Here is a 17,893-nt window from a genome sequence, read left to right on the forward strand (position 1 = left end):
ATAAACCCAAGAAGCGTAGTACATGAACTTAGCCATGTGCCTTCTTGCCCGACAAGCACTGGCTCTTTGGCCATGCAGAAAAGACGCTGGTGGGGGAACAGGGCCGCACTCTTCAGCAACACCCCCCACCCCCAGAAGACATACAGCAGCCAAGAGACTCAGAGCCAGCCATGGATGGGGATTGTCACTTGAAGGGAAGGAGACCAGACATTAGTTGGGGACGTAGTGCCTTTTGAGTGATGGTCACTGAGAATGACAGGATGGGAGAGAAGGGGGATGCTGGGGAAGAGTGAGGAGGATAGTTATGCCTCCTTCTGAGGGCCAGGGTCACAGCAAAACCGGTGGATCCTTCCTGCCCATCCGTCAGCCCCTCTGAAAAGGTGTAACCCCTGGGCAAGGGTGTGTGTGTGCGTGCATGTGTGCACAGGCAAGCAGATGAACACGCTTGCAGAGCAGATATGGGGGCACCAGGCCAGCCCCAGCCCCTCTGCAGGTTCAGCCCCTTCTGGCCAATCTTCACGTCTGCCCCCAGGGCACAGCAGGCTGGGCAGGGGGCTCAGGGCTGTGGCACGGCCTGGGGAGGGCACCCAGCATGAGACTCTGCCCCAGGGGGCAATCGATATGCCTGGGCCAGGGGACAGTTCTCTGGAGAAACTGAGTGAGGCTGAAGAAAAGAGTTTGGTTTGCGGATGCATTCCAGGCTGAGAAGGGACCGCGTGACCGGGAGGCTTTGAACCCAGGAGGGGAATGGCCTGTCCTGGGGAATGGCCTGCTAGCCAGAGACTTGGGCTGTGTCCTTCCTCAGACAACCGGGGAAAGCCCTGGAAAAACACCTTAATGTGTGGCCGCCGTGTTGGGAGGAAGGGGGAAGACGCGGGTCGTGTGTGCAGAGCCGTGTGGTCAGGCCTTCCTCTCGGGACCTGGTCTCGGGGATTGATCAGGCCTATTAGACACGTTCAGTTTGTCTTCCACAGGAGGCAGGGAGGCTCTCAAAGTCACATCCTTACCCATTTGCGTCCAAGTGTGGAACCACCGTAGCCTTGGAAAGCCCTCAGCTGTGGAAGAGTTGTGACCCGCAAGGTCTCCCTAGTGGGCCTGCCCTCTCTCCAGCTCGTGATGGCCCTTCTCGCCCCCCAGGCCTCTCTTCTTATCAGACAATCCTCTCTGCCGTCAGGTGTCGCCAGGAGATACACTGCCCACCACAAACTGTGAGTCCAGAGCCTGTTTCTATTGTAGTTGTATTACCTACACTCTCACCCTAACGCCCCGTCAGACTTCATGGCTGAAGCTCCACCTTCCTTCTGTCCTTTGAGGGCATCTGTCCATCGTGAGAGTCTTCAGAGAAAGAAATCCTTTAACGGCTGAGGAGCCTGGGGAAGAGGAGGGTTCTGGCAGATTGAGGTGGACAGAAATTGTTCTGTTGAGCTCATTCTTCACGTTTGTCCAGCTAGTGACATTCTACAGAACCCCTGGGTGCTCAGTCCTGTGCCTGATCCACTGGGAGGGACACAGGGAACCAGGGGCGAGGGCCGTGTCCTCGGGCAGTGCAGTCTCCTTGGGGAGGCAGGAGCTGCAGATGGAAAGCAGCAAAGAACCAGACACAAACTGTGTCTCTGAAGCCGAATATGCCTGCCGGGTGCTTGGGCTGGGCTTGGGAAATCAGAGAAGGCTTCTTGGAGGAGGAAGAGGAGGAAGACAAATAATCGGGGCAACTTACATCTCTTTGGATGAGCTCAGCGTAAATCAAGCAGGCAGCAGAGATCAGCACATCAGCATCAAGGTCAATGAGGTTGTTGCAGGCCTGTGCAGAGAGAGGAAGCTGGGACGAAGCAGGTCTCCTTGGGCACAGGCGGCTGCCTCCCGCTTCAAGGGACAAGGCGGCTGCCCATGGCAGTCACTGGAGCCACCTGATCTCTCTCCAACCAGCCCAGCACAGTGCCTGATATTTCACCACTGGAACTTGATATGTGGGGGAGATGGTAAATGTAGCTTTCCTGCTGGGCTCTAGGGAGTACCAGGGTTCCACTGAGTGATGCGGGGGCTTCTAAGGAGGACCCGTTTTATAATCGGGCTGCCACCCTAGAGCGTGTTGAACGTAGACCTCAGCTGCTTTTTTGAAATGCCAGAAAACTCTCTGTCTTTTGCCGCAGGAGGACCCTAGGGCTAAGGGATTAACTGTGAGGCAGCGAGCGCGGACAGTAAGAGGCATTCAAGGCCTCGGGTTCTTCCTGTGCTAAACAGGGGTGCTGGGGATGGTTATGTCCCACTGCATCAGCCTTGTCGTGAGGCTTAAAGGAGCTGCTCTACAGAAGCACCAGCGCAGTGCTCAGGACATGACAGATTCCTGCCAGGGGCGAAGGGCTGGCCTGGCCCCAGGGCGGGTGCGCTCACCAGGATGATGTCATCCCTGGTCATGCTCTCCTGTAGCACCTGCTCGCGCACCATCTGCAGCATGCTGTAGGCCACCAGCACCTGGAAGTTCCTACAGGGCTTCCCCGTCAGCAGAACCTGCAGGTGGCCGGTGAGTGTCAGCCTGGGCCCCGCAGCAGCCTACGGAGGATGGTGAGCCACCCGCTGACTAGGCACCCGCCCGGGGTCAGCCGTTCCTGGACCTCACTACTGACTCCCTCATTCCCTCAAGTGCTACCTCGGGGGTCCTGAGGCTACTGCGGGCTTGGAGAAAAAGGCTTCAGGGAATTCATTAGCTAGGGGGAAGGAAGAGGAGGAGAGGATGAGAGAGGGAAGGAGGGGAAGAGGAAGGGAGGGAGGGAGGGAGGGAGGAGAGGGTGAGGGAATGACCCGGTGACTGTCTGTAGCATTTGAGTGGAGCTTTGGCAAAGCAACGGTTGATGACAAGTCAACGATCCAGAGGTGTCAGCAGAGGTCTGGGGGTGGCCATGGACTTGGGCATGGAGACCAGCAGGCCGTGAGGGAGGGATAAGGCAGGTGGGAGTTGACTCGGGGGGGCACTGAATGCCAGGCTGAGGACTGGGCTGGGCTGGGCAGGGCAGAAAGTGGGTGGTGGGTCCGTTCCCAGGGAGCTTCATCTGCTGATGGCCCAAGGGCCTCGGAGCAGAGAACTGCACCTTTGACCTGCCCTTTGGTGGGGGGGCCCTCCTTCTCCAGGAGTGAGGGGCCAGTAGGGAAACAGCACTCAGATGGAGGGGAAGGCAGAGGAAGGGGCAGCTGGGGAAGCAAAGCAGAAGGCGGCCCACCTGGGCAGGGTGGCAGGAAAGCAGGCCAGGCTCCCTCCACCCCCAACACTGGCCAGAGGCCCCTCCTTCCACCCTGATTGCCCTCCAGGAGGTGCTGGTGGGCCTGGATGAACAGATGGACCAGCTGATGTCCCAGCTTCCTCCCACGAGGCGGGAACAGGGTTGCTGGCCCAGTAAACCCCAAGCTGCCGAAGTCCATCCCGGGCCAGCAATAAAGGGGAGGCGAGGGAAAGGGCTGCCCGCTGCATGCTGGAGGGGTGGGGCCTAGCCCTTCTGTCCAAGGAGGCCTCACCTCCCACAGCCTCCAGACGTCTTCGAAGGACTTGAAGGCACGCTGGAAGCAGAAGCAGAACCAGGGGAAGAGGGACCGCACGGTCCCGGCACCCTTCCCTCCTGTGCAGAAGAGACAGGGGCGTCAGCCCAGAGGCCGTGGTCGGAGAACACAGGGACAGCTCACGTGACAGAGCAAAGGCACAGAGAGGGCGAAACGACAGCACGCCAACACGCTGGGGAAGCACAAAATGCCTGGCCCTCACTGTTCCAACCGCCTTTGGAGACTGGGGTGAATTTTCAACTGTCCGGATGCCAAGGCCATCCGGGTGAACCGTGCTCCCAGGGCCTGGAGGGAAGACCAAATGACCCGCTCCCGCCCACCATGAGTGGGCCCGGCTGCCTGGGGCTGGGTCCTGGTGCCCCCTCATGCCTGCCTTGGTGGGTGGGGGGGGGGCGACGTACTGTTGCAGGAGGCGGAGGGTCCACTCACTTAGGTGCTCAGCAAACACGGGGTCCAAGAAGTCGATCAGGTCGTTGAGCATGTCTAGATTCTTGCCCACTCCGATGTTGATGACACAGCTGTGCTCCTGAGAAAGATGGGTGGGAGGGAGGGAAACGGCACCTCTCTCCGTGTGGGGGCACCGGAAGAGCCAGCCCTGCTTCACAGCATCTTGGTTCTGGCGGCCCTGCGCAGGGCTGGCTCCAGGCTGAGCTCATGCCTCTGGATGAGCCTGGATGCCTGGGTCTGGGCGTGTCTATGTGATCTGTGTCTGTAGGGGTGTTTGTTTGCACATGTGGATGTACCTGTGTGTGTGTGTGGTGGGGATGCAGGGATGTTCCAGATGTGGCTCACGTGCAACGCATCCAGTTCTGCCTCTACACACATGCTGTGGGTCAGAACCAATTGGGACAAGGAAAGAGCAGTGAGAACCTTGCTGCAGGGATGGAGACAGGGGTGAGGGTAGATGCTGAACAGCCTCTCACAGATCATAAGGAAAGGTTTTCCAGGAAGGATGTTCCAAGGAGCAGCAACTTTAAAAGCCCTCAACGTGGTCATTGTGGGGTACATCTGGGGAGTACCGAGTCCCCTGCTGTGCCTGAAGTGCAGGGCGTGTGAAGGGGGCAGCGAGAGACAAGGGCAAAGATTGTCCTTGACTGCCTGGCCAAGGTTATTGGATTTTATTCTGGAGGCGATGGGGAGCCATGGAGGATTTGTGGGAGCAGAGCCATGTTTGGGGAGGGCAATGCCAGGAGAGGAAGCCTTCACTGGGACTGGCCAGTTACACTCTTTCAAAGTTTGGGGAGAGCTGGACCCAGAGCACCTTTCTAGCCATCTCCTCAACTCCGATGCCTACAACACACACAGCACTGTCCCCCAAAACCTCACTGGTGTTAGTGTTGCCTGTCCAGGCTCCTCTGGGACCCTGAGGGCTGTTTCAGGGCTGAAGGAAACGGCCGGGCTGCCAATGCCTGTCTGACCTCAAGGGGTTATTTGGGGAGTGGTAGGGAGGTGGTCCCTGAACTCAGACCCAGCCCTCACCGTTTTCTGCAGGAAGAACTGGAAAAGCCAGAAGGTCTCATGGTCATGTTCCACCATCAGCTGGAAAAGCATCACCATCTCGTGGAAACCCTGCTGATACTCTGGGGTGGAGGGGGAGGGCAGTGAGGAGGGGCTGGGTGGGGGCAGGGAAGGGATTCCAGGAAGGAAGTGAGAAAAGGGGGCTGCGGGGAGGCCCAGCCCCGTGGCCCACCTGCCTGGGTATTGCAGACATAACTCAGGAGCAGGATTTTCTCCAGTCTCTTCTTGTCGATAAGGACGTTGCCTAGGTGGTCTTTGTCGTAGAGTTTCTGAATGTCATATGCTAGGTTGCGGAAAAGAGACAGGTAGGGGGCACCAGATCACCTCCAGCAGGGGGGCCATGAATGAGTTCATTCCCCCAAAGGGTAAGACCCAAGGCACCCTGGGGAGGGGGCTGTGAAAAGTACATCGGCCTACATCTGCCCATGAGGCTCTACCCCTCACCATACCCTGAGCTGTTCGGCCGTGTCCCCACCTCCAAATCTTTGACGAGGCTGTACCCTCTGCCAGGAATGTCCCCCCATCCCACCCCACTGGTTCTGTCCAACTGAAATCTAGCCTAGTTCAAGGCCCAAAGGGGAGAGATGAAGGCGAAGTGGCAGGAATAGGAATCACCCCGGGGGGAAAATGGTGCTGGGCATCTAGGGGCCCCCAGCAGAGATGGGGGATGGGCTAACCAAGGTTTACCCAGCAAAATTCCAGGCCCCTGTGGAGGCAGCTCCCAGGAACCAGGGGACCCATCGGCCCCTGGACATGACTGAGGAGGGGGCAGGCATGGCTTCAAGCCCCCCCCTCCACCCCGCCCTGCCCACCCAACTCCGCTCACCAATGTTATTCCGAGTCTTCATAAAGTTCCGGTGCAGGTTTTCCAGAAGGGGCTGAATCTTTTCGTACATCTCGCATAAGGCCTCATAGTTCTTCCTGTGAAGACAGAGCTGAGGCTGAAAGAGGCAGCCTCCCCCTCCTGGCAAATCAAGGGAACTCTGTGGAGCACTCTCCAGGAGGCTGCACCCTGTGATGCCCCCTCTCATCCCCACCGGTGCCAGCCCTAACCACACTCTAATGTGCTCCTGGAGGGCAGCACGGAGGCAGGTTCCATCTTGTGGCTCTGGGGTCCCATGGCTGCTCCTGAATCCTGGCTCCACAAATTAATAACTGGGTGTTTGCAACTAGGGTCAGGCCTTGTGGACATCACTATACCTAAGCCTCAGTTTCCTCCTCTGTAGAATGGGGAGAATACTGGCACTTCCGCCTTAGAATCGGAAGGATTGGATGAGGCAGTGTCTAGTGTCCATTACCAGAACGTGCTCAGGGCACGTGGGAGGCTGAATGGTGGCCCTCCAAAAGATATGTCTACGCCTTAGCCACCGAAACTTGTGCTTATGAACTTATTTTTAAAAGGGCCTTTGCAGATGTAATTAAGGATCTCGAGATGAGATCAATCTAGATTATCCAGGTGGACCCTAAATCCAATGATGAGCGTCCTTCCAAGGACACACAGAAACACACAAAGGAGAGACAGAAGGCGAGTAGGCCATGCGACCATGGAGGCAGAGACTGGAAGAACACCCAGAGTCAGCAGGAAGAGGCATGGAAGGGTTGTCCCCTGGAGACATCAGGGAACGTGGCTGTGCTGGCACCTTGCTTTTGGGCCTCCGACCTCTGGAACCGAGAAAATACATTTCTGCTGTTGCAAAGCCCCCGGTTTGTGGTGCCTTGTTTCAGCAGCCTCAGGAAACTAATACGGGCCTTGTCAGGGCTGTCAGGAATAGAGCATTCCAGGCGGAGCCTCAGTTCCCCTACGGCCCTGGATCATTCTCCACTGGCCTCTTGTGTGTGAATCTTCAGCTCAGAGAGGCACACAGGCTCTAGGGAAGGATGGGATGGGATGGTGGCGGGCCAGAGGAGTTGCTGGAGTGAAGCCCATGCAGGGCAGTGTGTGGGCTGCTAAATGGAGCTGGGTGGGAATGTGCTGGCACCTCCCGTGTTCAGGCCCTGGGTCGGGAGCACGTGGGGGTTTTGTCTCTCAGAATAAGAAATCCATCGGAGGGAAGAAGACTGAACTTGCCAGGCTGGGGTGGGCACTCCATCCCACCTGCACTGCCATCCACCCTCCCCTGACAGGATCTGGAATGTTCTACCTCCTTGTGCTGTCCACCGTGAGCCGCTCATCCTGGGAACTCTGCCATGAGTAGTAGCCCGTGAGGAACTTCCAGGCTTCTGTCCTCACGAAGGGGTGCAGACCCTGAGGTGTGGGTGAGAGGTGAGAGGTCACAGGCCCTTGGGGTGCCTGCTGAAATGGCCTCTCCAAACACCTGCCTGCCCTCTTGCCCACCCATGCCCCCCAGTGCCAGGGCAAGGCCTTGGGGATTGTACCCTTTCCAGGATGTTAACACAAATGGAGTCTCGTGATTTGGCCAACAGACCGTTCTCATCAAAGAAGGCATCCCATTCCGTCTTGTCAATGGGTGGTTTTCTCTTCACCTGGCAAGGACAATCACTTCAGCCTTAGTTAAGAAGCTTTGGCTTTTCTTTTAAGTGTGCTTTTTTCCCCTTTCTTTTAATGTTTTATTTATTTCTGAGAGCGTGTAAGCAGGGAAGGGGCAAAGAGAGGGGGACAGAGGATCTGAAGCGGGCTCTGTACTAACAGCAGCGAGCCCAAGGTGGGGCTCAAACTCACGAACCATGAGATCATGACCCGAGCCGAAGTCGGATGCTCAAACAACTGAGCCAGCCAAGTGTCCCTAAGTGTGCTTTTTTCAATGTTATACTCTGGAGTTTGTAATATGAGTCAAGTTCCCAGTCTCTGACTCACTTCTGGAAATCTATCCTGAAGAAATTACTGCAAAGTTACACAAAAATGCTGAAAGCACAATAATTTTCATTGCACATTACTTACCAAAATGAAAAACGCACGTGCTCTAAACATTATGCAATAAGGGAATAGTTAAATAAACTATAGTTTATATACTCAATGGAATATTGTGAGGCATAAAAAAAATGATGCTGACAGGGAATGAATAATAATCTGGAAAAATTTAAATGTTAACAGAAAAAGCAGAATACAAAATTACACATTCCGTATCTATCCTCTATCTTCTCTATGTGCTATCCTCCTTGTATACCTATGTCATATATTATAAAAACTACACCTCATATACTCTAATATAGAGTGAATTAACCTGATTAAGATTCTGGTAGAAAAAAAACTGAAAAGAAAGCCCCACCAATACCAAAAATCCCCACTAAAAGCAAGAGTGATTGTCTTCGAGAAATAGGATTCTACATAATTTTTTTCCTTTTTCTTGTATTTTTGAACTTTCCTGCAATAATGTCTACTGCTTTGACAATGGAAAAATATAAAATAAGCACAAATTAAACACACCCATGGGCTCCATTTTGCCTTTCTTGGAAGAGTAAAACAATTCATCATAAGGAGTGGTTTCTGGTTTACATAAGAGATGTGTGTGTGTGTGTGTGTGTGTGTGTGTGCGTGTGTGCATGTGTGTGTGTGTGTGCGCGCGCGCGTGTGTGTGTGATATGGGGGGAAAAGAGTGTGCTGCATGCAAAGTAATTAAAAATGCTCATAAGACAGTAACCAGGAGGTAAGAGCTCCTGTCAGGAATCTTCTATTGGAGAGAAGCGTGTCTTGAAATGCCACACTGCAGACATGAAGACATGCTAATGGACAGAGCTTGGCAGGTGACTAGACTTGCCTGATATATACACTCCCAACTTCCTGAGTACACCTGAATATGCACATGTGTGACTCAAATTCAAATTTGCATATGAGTCACCTGAGGATCTTCATAATATGCAGATTCTGACTCAGAAGGTCGGGTGTTGGGGCCCAGGGTGATGCATTTCTAACAAGCCCCCAGGAGATTTCTTTTTTTTTAATTTTTTTTTTTAACATTTATTTATTTTTGATACAGAGAGCATGAACGGGGAAGGGTCAGAGAGAGGGAGACACAGAATCCGAAACAGGCTCCAGGCTCCGAGCGGTCAGCACAGAGCCCGACGCGGGGCTCGAACTCACGGACCGCGAGATCATGACCTGAGCCAAAGTCCGAAGCTTAACCGACTGAGCCACCCAGGCGCCCCGCCCCCAGGAGGTTTCTGATGCTACTGGTCCTCTGATCACGAGAGAGAGGCAAGCTATTAGCAATCCCTTCAGCACTGGAAATGAAACAATAAGAGCCCACAGGCCCAGATTTGGGATAATTTCTACCAACTCCACATTCGATAGGGATGGATTGAGCACCTTTTTTAACTCAAACATGCTCTGTCTTCTGAACCAAAGTAGGACATGTGGGCCCAAGAAGATATCAGAAAAATCCCACCCTCATTGGAGATGGCCTAACCTTGGGGAGCGGGGTCTGTCCTGATGTCATGTCCCAAGTGCACAGACACTGTTGTCTGGGCAGATCAAAGCCAGGGTTCCATCCCTCCAACTGCCATCATGTTCTCCAAACCTGTACTCAGACTGCAACACTCAGCATGAACTGTGGCAGGAAGCAGGAGGGAATAGGCAAAGTTGGGCTGTGTCCTGGGATCCTTAATTATAAAAAGGAATGCATGGACTTTAGCAATGCATTTCCATATAAATCTTAGTCAACTTGTCAATTTCTACAGTAAAGACAGCTATGATTTTGATGGGGATTGCGCTGAATTTAAAGGTCAATTTGGGGAGCAATGATAATAATATTGAGCTTTCTGATCCATGAACATGGTATATTTCTTCGTCTATTAAGATCTTCTTTAATGTCTCTAAGCATTGTTTCATAATTTTCGGTATATAGGCTATTCGTATATTTTGTCAGATTTATCCCTAACTATTTTGGTTTGGGGGGGATGTTATTTTAAAAGTTGGTGTTTTTAAACTTCCCAACTATTCATTGCTATATATAGAAATACAATGGATTTTTGTATATTGATCTTGTATTCTGCCCCCTTATTAGTCCTAGTGGCTTTTGTGGGATTCCATGGGATTTATTATAGAGGTCAACAATCAGTAAACTACAACCCATGGACCAAATATGGCCTGCAACCTGTTTTTTTTTTTTTTAAATAAAGCTTTATTGGCACACAGTCATGCCCATTCATTCATGTATTGTCTGTGGCTGCTTTCATGCTAAAATAGCAGAGTTAAGTAGTTGTGACGGAAACATTTGATACACAAAGACTAACATACTTACTATCTAGACCTCTGCAGAAAAAGTTTACCAGCCCTGATATAGACAAGTTTCTTCTCTTATAATTTCGTTGATTTTGGTACCAGGGTAATGTTGGGTTCATAGAATGAGCAGGGATGTATTCTCACTTAAAAATTTTTTAGAATAGTTTGGATAGAATTGATATTATTTCTTTCTTCAATATTTGGTATAACTTACCCATGAAGCCATCTAGGCCTAGGGTATTTTTTTGTAGGAAGATTTTTAACTATAAATTTAATTTTTTTATTAGATTGAAGGATAGAGTCAGAAGAGTTTGTTTTATTTTTTACTCAAAAAATTAGAGATTTATAGGAACAAGGCATTTCCCTTCTAATCTCCTTTAAAAATAAAAGTAAGTAATACAGGAAACAACAAGGAATTAAGAAAAGCATAAATGTAAAAAATGATACAGGGGCGCCTGGGTGGCTCAGTCGGTTAAGCGTCCGACTTCAGCTCAGGTCACGATCTCACACTCCGTGAGTTCGAGCCCCGCGTCGGGCTCTGGGCTGATGGCTCAGAGCCTGGAGCCTGCTTCCGATTCTATGTCTCCCTCTCTCTCTGCCCCTCCCCCGTTCATGCTCTGTCTCTCTCTGTCTCAAAAATAAATAAACGTTAAAAAAAAAAAATTTAAAAATGATACAAACCCAAAGAAATCAATTATGAAAATAAATGCATTAAATTCTCTGGTTAGTTGTAAACATCTACGAAGCATTGATGAGGTGCCAGGCACTGTTCTAAGCACTTTATATTTATCACTTAATCTTTGCAACCACCCGTGAGGTAGGTGTGGTTATAACACTGTTTTACAGATCAGGGAATTGAGGCTGGAGGAGGGTTGATTAGTATATCTGAAGTCATACAGTAAATATTGGGGCTGAGATTTGAATCCAGAGCTGTTTGGTGCAAGAATCAGGGAGTTGAACCCCAATCCCATGCTACCAGGGAGAGTAAAAAGCAAGGATTTTCCATTTGAATGGAAAATACATACCTGATACCTGATACAAGCTGTTAACAAAAGGCATACCTTAAAATCTAATGTCGTAGAAAGATTAAAAAATAAATGATGAACAAAGATATGAAAAAAGGGTCAAATGTGATGAAAGGGTGGCAAAGTAAGTAATGTGCACAGAAACCATAATAAGAGGTATGGCATCAGCACAATAAGGCAGAGATAATTAGAAATGTCACAAGAAGGTGTTTGCCGAGTGCTCAGTGAATTTATATTACTAAACCTCTACCTGCAACAATTGGCCATCCTCCTACTTTGCCATGGCTGAATTTGCTTACAAAGAGCCACTGACTTGTGGGGTGCCTGGGCGGCTCAGTCAGTTGAGTGTCACTCTTGATTTTGGCTCAGGCCATGATCCTAGGGTTGTGGGATTGAGCCCTGCGTAGGTCTCCATGCTGAGCACGGAGCCTGCTTAAGATTCTCTCTCTCTCTCTCTCTCTCTCTCTCTCTCTCTCTCTAGCCCCTCTCCCCCGCCCTCACTCTCTCATTAAAAAAAGAAAAAAGAAAAGAAAAAGTCGCTGACTTCTCCTTCCAGGAAGCTCAATTTCTCTATGTCCACCACTTCTGTGGGCAAAACTTAAACAAACTACAGGCCAACCACAAGAACATCTAAGACATTTGCTAGCAAGCCAAGGACAAACACAAGAAGCTTGTTGACCTGCAGAGGCCTAAAGGGAAAATTTCCACACAGGGGGCCCCTCCCTCTCTTCTCCAGTATATTCACACCACCTGTCTATGCCGGAAATCAGAGACCAGAATCTGTATCTGGGGTCCTTCGAAGTAATAGAGACTGTCAACTCAATAATCTCTCAAATTCATCTTCCCACTCCCACATTCGCCCATTCCCGGCTCCGCTTACTGGTAACACCCTGCACCACCATCTGGGTACAATTACCTGGTGATCCAGGAGGGGAGATACATAGTCCATGAGGTGCTGGATACCCTTTAGCTCTGCAGTAGCTTTTTTTCCTGGTCTCTTAGGAAGAGGACTGCTAGACGGAGCCGTTGTGAAAATCTCCCACCTCCATGGTGTGCTTAAGTAGGTTAAAACTCCCCACCAGCAAACCTGGGGACACCTTGGCCACGTTTCCTCTAGAGAGGGGGGCCAGAAGTAGGAGTCCTAAGTGGCTCCGTTTCTCTAACATCCTCCTCCTGCCGGAGGCCCGGGCTGTAGGCATACATCTCCCCACCCTCCTTCTATTCTGCTTCATTGGGTTGAAGATTTTCTCTAGCATTCTTACAAAATACGAAAGCTACTGGAGGATAAAGCAAACTTTCCAGGAGGGTTCCTGATGCCATGTTGCTCTGAAAACTCATAGGGACAGAGCCCCCAGTAGGCCTCGGAAGGGTCACAGACTACTTATGGTTCCCAGCCGCTTCCACTCCAGTTCCCTTGAGGGACAAGACACGCTCTCAACAGTAAGAGTGGCTCATCATGTCAGTGATTCTCACCCAGGGGAGAGCAGGGTGGCCCAAGGAGGGAAGGAATGTTAAAATTGGGGTGGGGGGAAGCATATATGCAACTTGAAAGTTACCTGGGTGATTATTAGCAACCCAGGTGCGGGGTGGATCATCCATATAGCAGAACGATTAAATGAATGGTTTAAAACACTGGTTCTCAAAGTTAGCTCCGGATCACACTCCCCCGGAGTGCTTGTCAAAACATGGATCATTGGCCCTCACCTCCAGAGTTTTTGGTTCAGGTTACCTGGGGATCAAGAGTCTGCATTTCTTACAAGTTCCCCATTGATGCTGATGCTGCAGTTCTGGGCACCACATTTGGAGAGTCACCGATGTAGAATGCCACCTCTGCCACTTAACAGTGTGACTTTACACAACAGTGTGACTTTAGGCAAGTTACTTAGTCTCTGTGCTGCAACTTTTTCATAAAATGAAGACAATAGCATCCTACACCTCCTATATGGTTATGGTGAGAATAAGGGACTCTAAGTAAAGCATTTAGAACAGCCATTGTACATAATAAAGGCTATGTGGCAGTTTGTTATTTTATAATTATCACTCTCTACATTCAGAGAAATGAATAGAGATATAAAGAAAATCCAAATCAAGACCTGGTAGTAATCTGCAATAAAGCAATAACATTTAAAACTCAGGGAGAGACCGATATTACCCTATGTGTTAGCTAACTAGAATTTAAAACAAAAACTTGGAACAAAAAAAGGAATATAAAAAAATAAAATACAACTCAGGGAGAAAGGTGCTCATTTTGCAGGTCTGCTTTTTTTAATGTATCATTCTCTTAATCCGTATGATTAACGAAACTCAATATTGGTTAAGGTCATTATAATCAGTTATTATGATTTTAAAAAATACACTGTGTGGAAAATTTTCATGACTGAGGCTGCCTTTTAATGAATAGATACATTTTATTAAGTGGACTTGAAACCACCTACTAACAAAAGCATTACTGCCACCTGGTGGCAGCATACCAGAATTGTTGGCAAAAGCGCCAAGGAAAATTTATCAGCATCTACAAGTTTGAACTTGCAAACCCAAAACTCATTAAAGTTAGAATATCACATACAGGGAAAGGTAACTGGCTTAGAGAGAAGGGTGAAAGGGAGAAAGACGACCTGTGTTTTTCAGTCCTATGGTTAGTGCTGATGTGAGATCAAGGTACAGCCTACCCTGGTCAACCTTCCAGGCCAGCTCAGGGTTCTAGTCCTACCCACCCAGGGGAAAGTGGCCCTAATGCAAACCAGAAGTTGGGGAGGGAGGGACTTGGAGTTGATGAAGAACACGCACCAGGATGAAGGAGGCTGACCACCTGGCAGAGAGGCTGTTTTCAGGAGAGAGGGTGGTCATGGCCCCTGCGGTCTGGCTTCAAAGCAGCTTTTGACCAGAGCTCACTTGGAGCCCTAACTGATGCAGGGGAAGGCGGTCTTCTTTTGGGGGGATGAGTTGCATTCCCAGAGGGAACTGGGCCCCTCCTTGACGCCTGAACAGAACCAGCCAGCATGTGTCACAAGGCCCCTGGAACCCTCGTCACAGTGACCTTGGAACCTGGGAGCACTCAGCCTCAGAAGTAAGGCACATCCAGGAACTAAGATGACCAGTCAGCCCGAAAAATCACAGGACACACAGGATGTGTGGAGGTTGGGGTCACAGGACGCGCAGACCGATGTGCTGGGCAGGTCAGGGAAGGCTTCCTAGGAGAGGTGGGCCAGGAAGCCTTTCTCCCTGTCTCTGGCTGTCCCTCCTCTGGGTTCCCTTCCCTTGTTATCCCACAGATCAGTACCCAAACCCGGATGACACCCAGAATCTGAGCTTCAGGTTTCTTGCGTGTCAATTCCAGAGATTCAGAATCAGCGGTCTGGGTGGGGGACCTGGCGTACTGTGTTTTGAAAAACTCCCTGGTGACTCAGAGTCAGTATTTGAATGGTAGCTTCTGGGGATAGAGACAGGTTTTTCCTATCGTTGTATCCAGCGCACTTCAGACCGGGGCCTGTGCGACTGAATGAAGGATTTAATTGAATGGAAGAACGAATGGATCTCTCTTAGATCTCGTCTCCTTGTCCTCTCTGAAGGCATCGCAGAGGTTTCTGTTCCATGTCTTCTCTCCCTTCCAACCCTGGGTTCCTCAGGCCAGGGTCCATGTCGGATTTCCTTTGTGCTTTCCTCCCGGGGCCAATCTCTGCCGCCTGGCACTTGGCAGGTTCTCCGTATTTGAATGAATCTGAGGGGTTGGCTCAGCATCACTATTTCTCGACCTTAAGCATGGCTTGCATGCCTACCCAGGTCCAGGCCATTAAAGGCATCTGGCCCTAAAGCATCCATAGTCATTAGGAGGTAGCAGTAATTAGACCAACTAAATTGGAATCAGGGGCTGGGAGATGGAATTCGGACTCTGACCTTAAATTTGGATGTCCCTCCCCCCCTCCTGAGCCATGGGTCCCCCAGCCGCGAAATCAGAACACCGTCAACCTCTGGCTCTCACATCCTTATTAGCATAATGAATCGGCAGCCACGCAGGAGTCTTCGAGCGGACACAATTCGCTGTCTCATTTTCGGTTACTGTTCTGCTAGCTTGTGGCACCGCGGGGGTCCTTTGAAATCAAACACCTTATTCTCTGCCTCCCTCCACCACGCCATGCCAGCCCAGCAAAGCATTATAGCCTCTTCCCCTTAATCTGCTGCCCCCAGGTCTTCATGGAGGAGGGGGTGGGCGGCTTTGAGCAGGCAAGGGGTGGAATGAGGGTGAGGCAGCCTCCCACGGCCGGGTGCCTCCATTCTGACGCCTGCAAGAAGCTTCCAAAGCAAACGTCCAGAGCAGGAGGCATGGCGTGAGCATTACTCACCATTTGGGATCATCTATGCCTCTGCTGCTCCACATTAATGATGTCGACAACTGAGAAGCGACTGCCGTTTTCCCACAAGCTCGGGATCTGGCAGGGGGTTGGAAAATCTGTGCGCTAAATCCGACGTGGTTTCTAAAACGAACGTGATGGCCACAGATCATCTACTGAACTTCCCTTCACCTCTGGCTCCCCATCTGTAAATTGTAGGTAATAACCCTTGCCCAAATTAGCCCGGATAGTTTGGTCATATTACAAAAGCCTCAGAACAACCACGTGGAGGCTTAATATTCCAATGGAACGGCAGGACACTGAGCTGAAGCAGGAAGGGTTTTTGATCCCTTGGACTCTTTTTGCTGATACTTACAAGGGATTTACAAGTGTCAATCTTTTTTCCCCAGGGCTGAACGGTTCCTTTCTGTGTCCATTTATTCACATAATCCCCCAAATTCTTTAGATTCCCCTGTATCACTTTTTCTCTTATGCATTTCCCCCCCTCCTTGATGGGAGCCCAGTTTTTCTGCTTTACATTTCTGTACTTGGGGGTTCTTCAGGGCACAAGAATCCCAGGCTTTTCAAATATTATTCTTGGTACTGGAGTATGGGCCAAGGGCGGAGAGAGCTAGAATTTGCATTAAAGTAGTCCTGGGAGGGAGCAAACCTTGCAGCCCATCTTTTCTCCAGAGGATCTGGTTGTCCACTGGCTGATGGGTGTAGCGGTGAGGCAGGAGGGTGGTGGTGAGGCTTGGAAGGTGCCGGGGGGAAGACCCTCTCATCCTCAGAAGTGCAGGGCTCATGCAGTAAGAAAGCCCATGGGCTTTGGTGCCAGAAAAACCCAGGTTCGATTCCTGACCATGCCGCCCAACCAACCACGTGATCTTGGTCCCACCTAGGGAAAGCCATGAAGTCTTTCCACTTCCGCTTGGCCACTCAGGAGGGGGCTCTGGGCCTGGGACACTTCCTTACCAAGAGACAGGGAGTCCTCACGGCCTGTGCTGGATTTATCGCCTCCTGTGGGAACGCCTGCCTCCGTTCCAGATTCAACGTGCGCGCTTCTGTTCTGCTTAAGTGTGTGCGTCACATGGCGCCTGGCCAATCCCACTGCCGTATCTCTTCCCATCCGGGAGGGAATGGGGTCCTTTGTCTGCGGCATGAGAGGGGTGCGCGTAGATCAGAGCCCTGTGTCCGCTTGTGGGACGAGACCCGCTGGCCATGGCGGACCAACGCCCACTGCTGAAGTTGATCCTGATCTATCTCTTTATGTGAGCAAAGCCTTGTTCCCTCCAGCTCCTGTGTGAGTCGTGTCTTTCCTGGTGATGCTGACCCCTGCAAGCCATGAGTGGGTTGACATGTCGAGATGCTGCGCCTGGAGGCAGGCACTGCTGGGCTACTTGCTCTCCTCCATGCGGCGGGACTCCTCCCCCAAAGGTAGACACCATCTCTTACCCGTCTGAGTGCGGGGAGGGCAGGGGAGGGGAGAGGTGTGATAATACCTCACGGAACTGAAGGGCAGGTGAAGCGATGTGCATGAAGAGCCTGGCCTGGGCCTGGAGCACAGGGCCACCCAGTGCATGGCAGTTATTGTTAACCTCAGCATCACCATTTTCGTTACTGATGCCCAGGACGTGTCCATACAAATCTCTGTGGACTAGACTTGAATGAAGTGCTGCCTGCTTCCGTGAGGCTTGTAGTAATATCAGTGTGAAGGTTCAAAGATCCCAGGAGCCAGACAGTTTCTGTTTCTCTGCCTTTCTCCGGGAGCCCAAGGACCAGGATTACCATAAAAGTGGGTTGAGGCCAGTATTAGAAATTAAGTTCCCTTAAGCTCCTTAGGTCAGTGCCATACAACACAACTCAATGACATGCAGTGTGACAGTGTCCCTGCAACAACTACCCGTTCGCCCCTTCAAAGGACACCTACCCATGACTGTCGAAGTCTGGGACATGCTAGTTCTTGGAATAAATCACACACATTTTGATTTTATTTCATTCCAAAGTGCCAGCGATCTTTTATGCTAAAGCGGTATTTTTCTCTTTGCCCCTCGTTGTGAGGAATCAGGATAAGTTTAGATTTCCCACAGCAGGTTTCCTGCCCTCGCCCCCATGGAGCACGGTATTTCTGACAATGCCGGAGACAGCTGCACATCACGTGTCACTAATATGAGGGAAGCGGGGAATGGGGAGCCGGGGACGCAGATGGCTGTCTTCCGAGCACTGTGGTAAGCTGGAATCCCCCAGAGAAATAGCCAGCCACCCCGAAGTCCCCTGAGCTTTTGGAGGGCTTA

At 50.9% G+C, this 17,893-nt stretch overlaps 1 protein-coding gene across 3 annotated transcripts; it reads right to left on the bottom strand.

Moving 5' to 3' along the window:
• Positions 1–1,207: 1,207 nt before the first annotated feature.
• On the bottom strand, positions 1,208–16,631 carry TBC1D21 (TBC1 domain family member 21). 3 transcript variants are annotated; one of them, XM_060618099.3, is made up of 12 exons: positions 16,575–16,631; positions 15,612–15,743; positions 7,444–7,551; positions 7,209–7,312; positions 5,894–5,988; positions 5,240–5,350; positions 5,029–5,129; positions 3,979–4,075; positions 3,508–3,608; positions 2,392–2,508; positions 1,718–1,801; positions 1,208–1,370 (listed from the first exon to the last, which is right to left on the bottom strand). In XM_060618099.3, the coding sequence occupies exons 2-12, from the start codon at positions 15,612–15,614 to the stop codon at positions 1,338–1,340; spliced, it is 954 nt and encodes a 317-aa protein (XP_060474082.1). In that variant the 5' UTR covers positions 15,615–15,743; positions 16,575–16,631; the 3' UTR covers positions 1,208–1,337. The 3 variants fall into 3 exon arrangements, with proteins under 3 accessions (XP_060474082.1, XP_060474081.1, XP_060474080.1); XM_060618098.2 differs by lacking the exons at positions 15,612–15,743; positions 16,575–16,631 and adding an exon at positions 14,059–14,256 and having other exon boundaries at positions 5,029–5,088; positions 5,244–5,350; XM_060618097.2 differs by lacking the exons at positions 15,612–15,743; positions 16,575–16,631 and adding an exon at positions 14,059–14,256.
• Positions 16,632–17,893: the final 1,262 nt, after the last annotated feature.

The sequence above is a fragment of the Panthera onca genome, chromosome B3 (genome assembly GCF_046562875.1).
Source record: "Panthera onca isolate mPanOnc1 chromosome B3, mPanOnc1 haplotype 2, whole genome shotgun sequence".
Classification (NCBI taxonomy): domain Eukaryota; kingdom Metazoa; phylum Chordata; class Mammalia; order Carnivora; family Felidae; genus Panthera; species Panthera onca.

Bases quoted from the DNA above. Each gene is read 5' to 3' on its own strand.
- TBC1D21 (XM_060618097.2), bottom strand. From the start codon at position 14,118: ATGACCACCCTCTCTCCTGAAAACAGCCTCTCTGCCAGGTGGTCAGCC. The intron at 5,989-7,208 runs GTAGAACATTCC...CTGTCTTCACAG, and splicing joins ACGGTGGACAGCACAAGGAG to GAAGAACTATGAGGCCTTAT. The intron at 1,802-2,391 runs GTGAGCGCACCC...CTCTCTGCACAG, and splicing joins CCAGGGATGACATCATCCTG to GCCTGCAACAACCTCATTGA.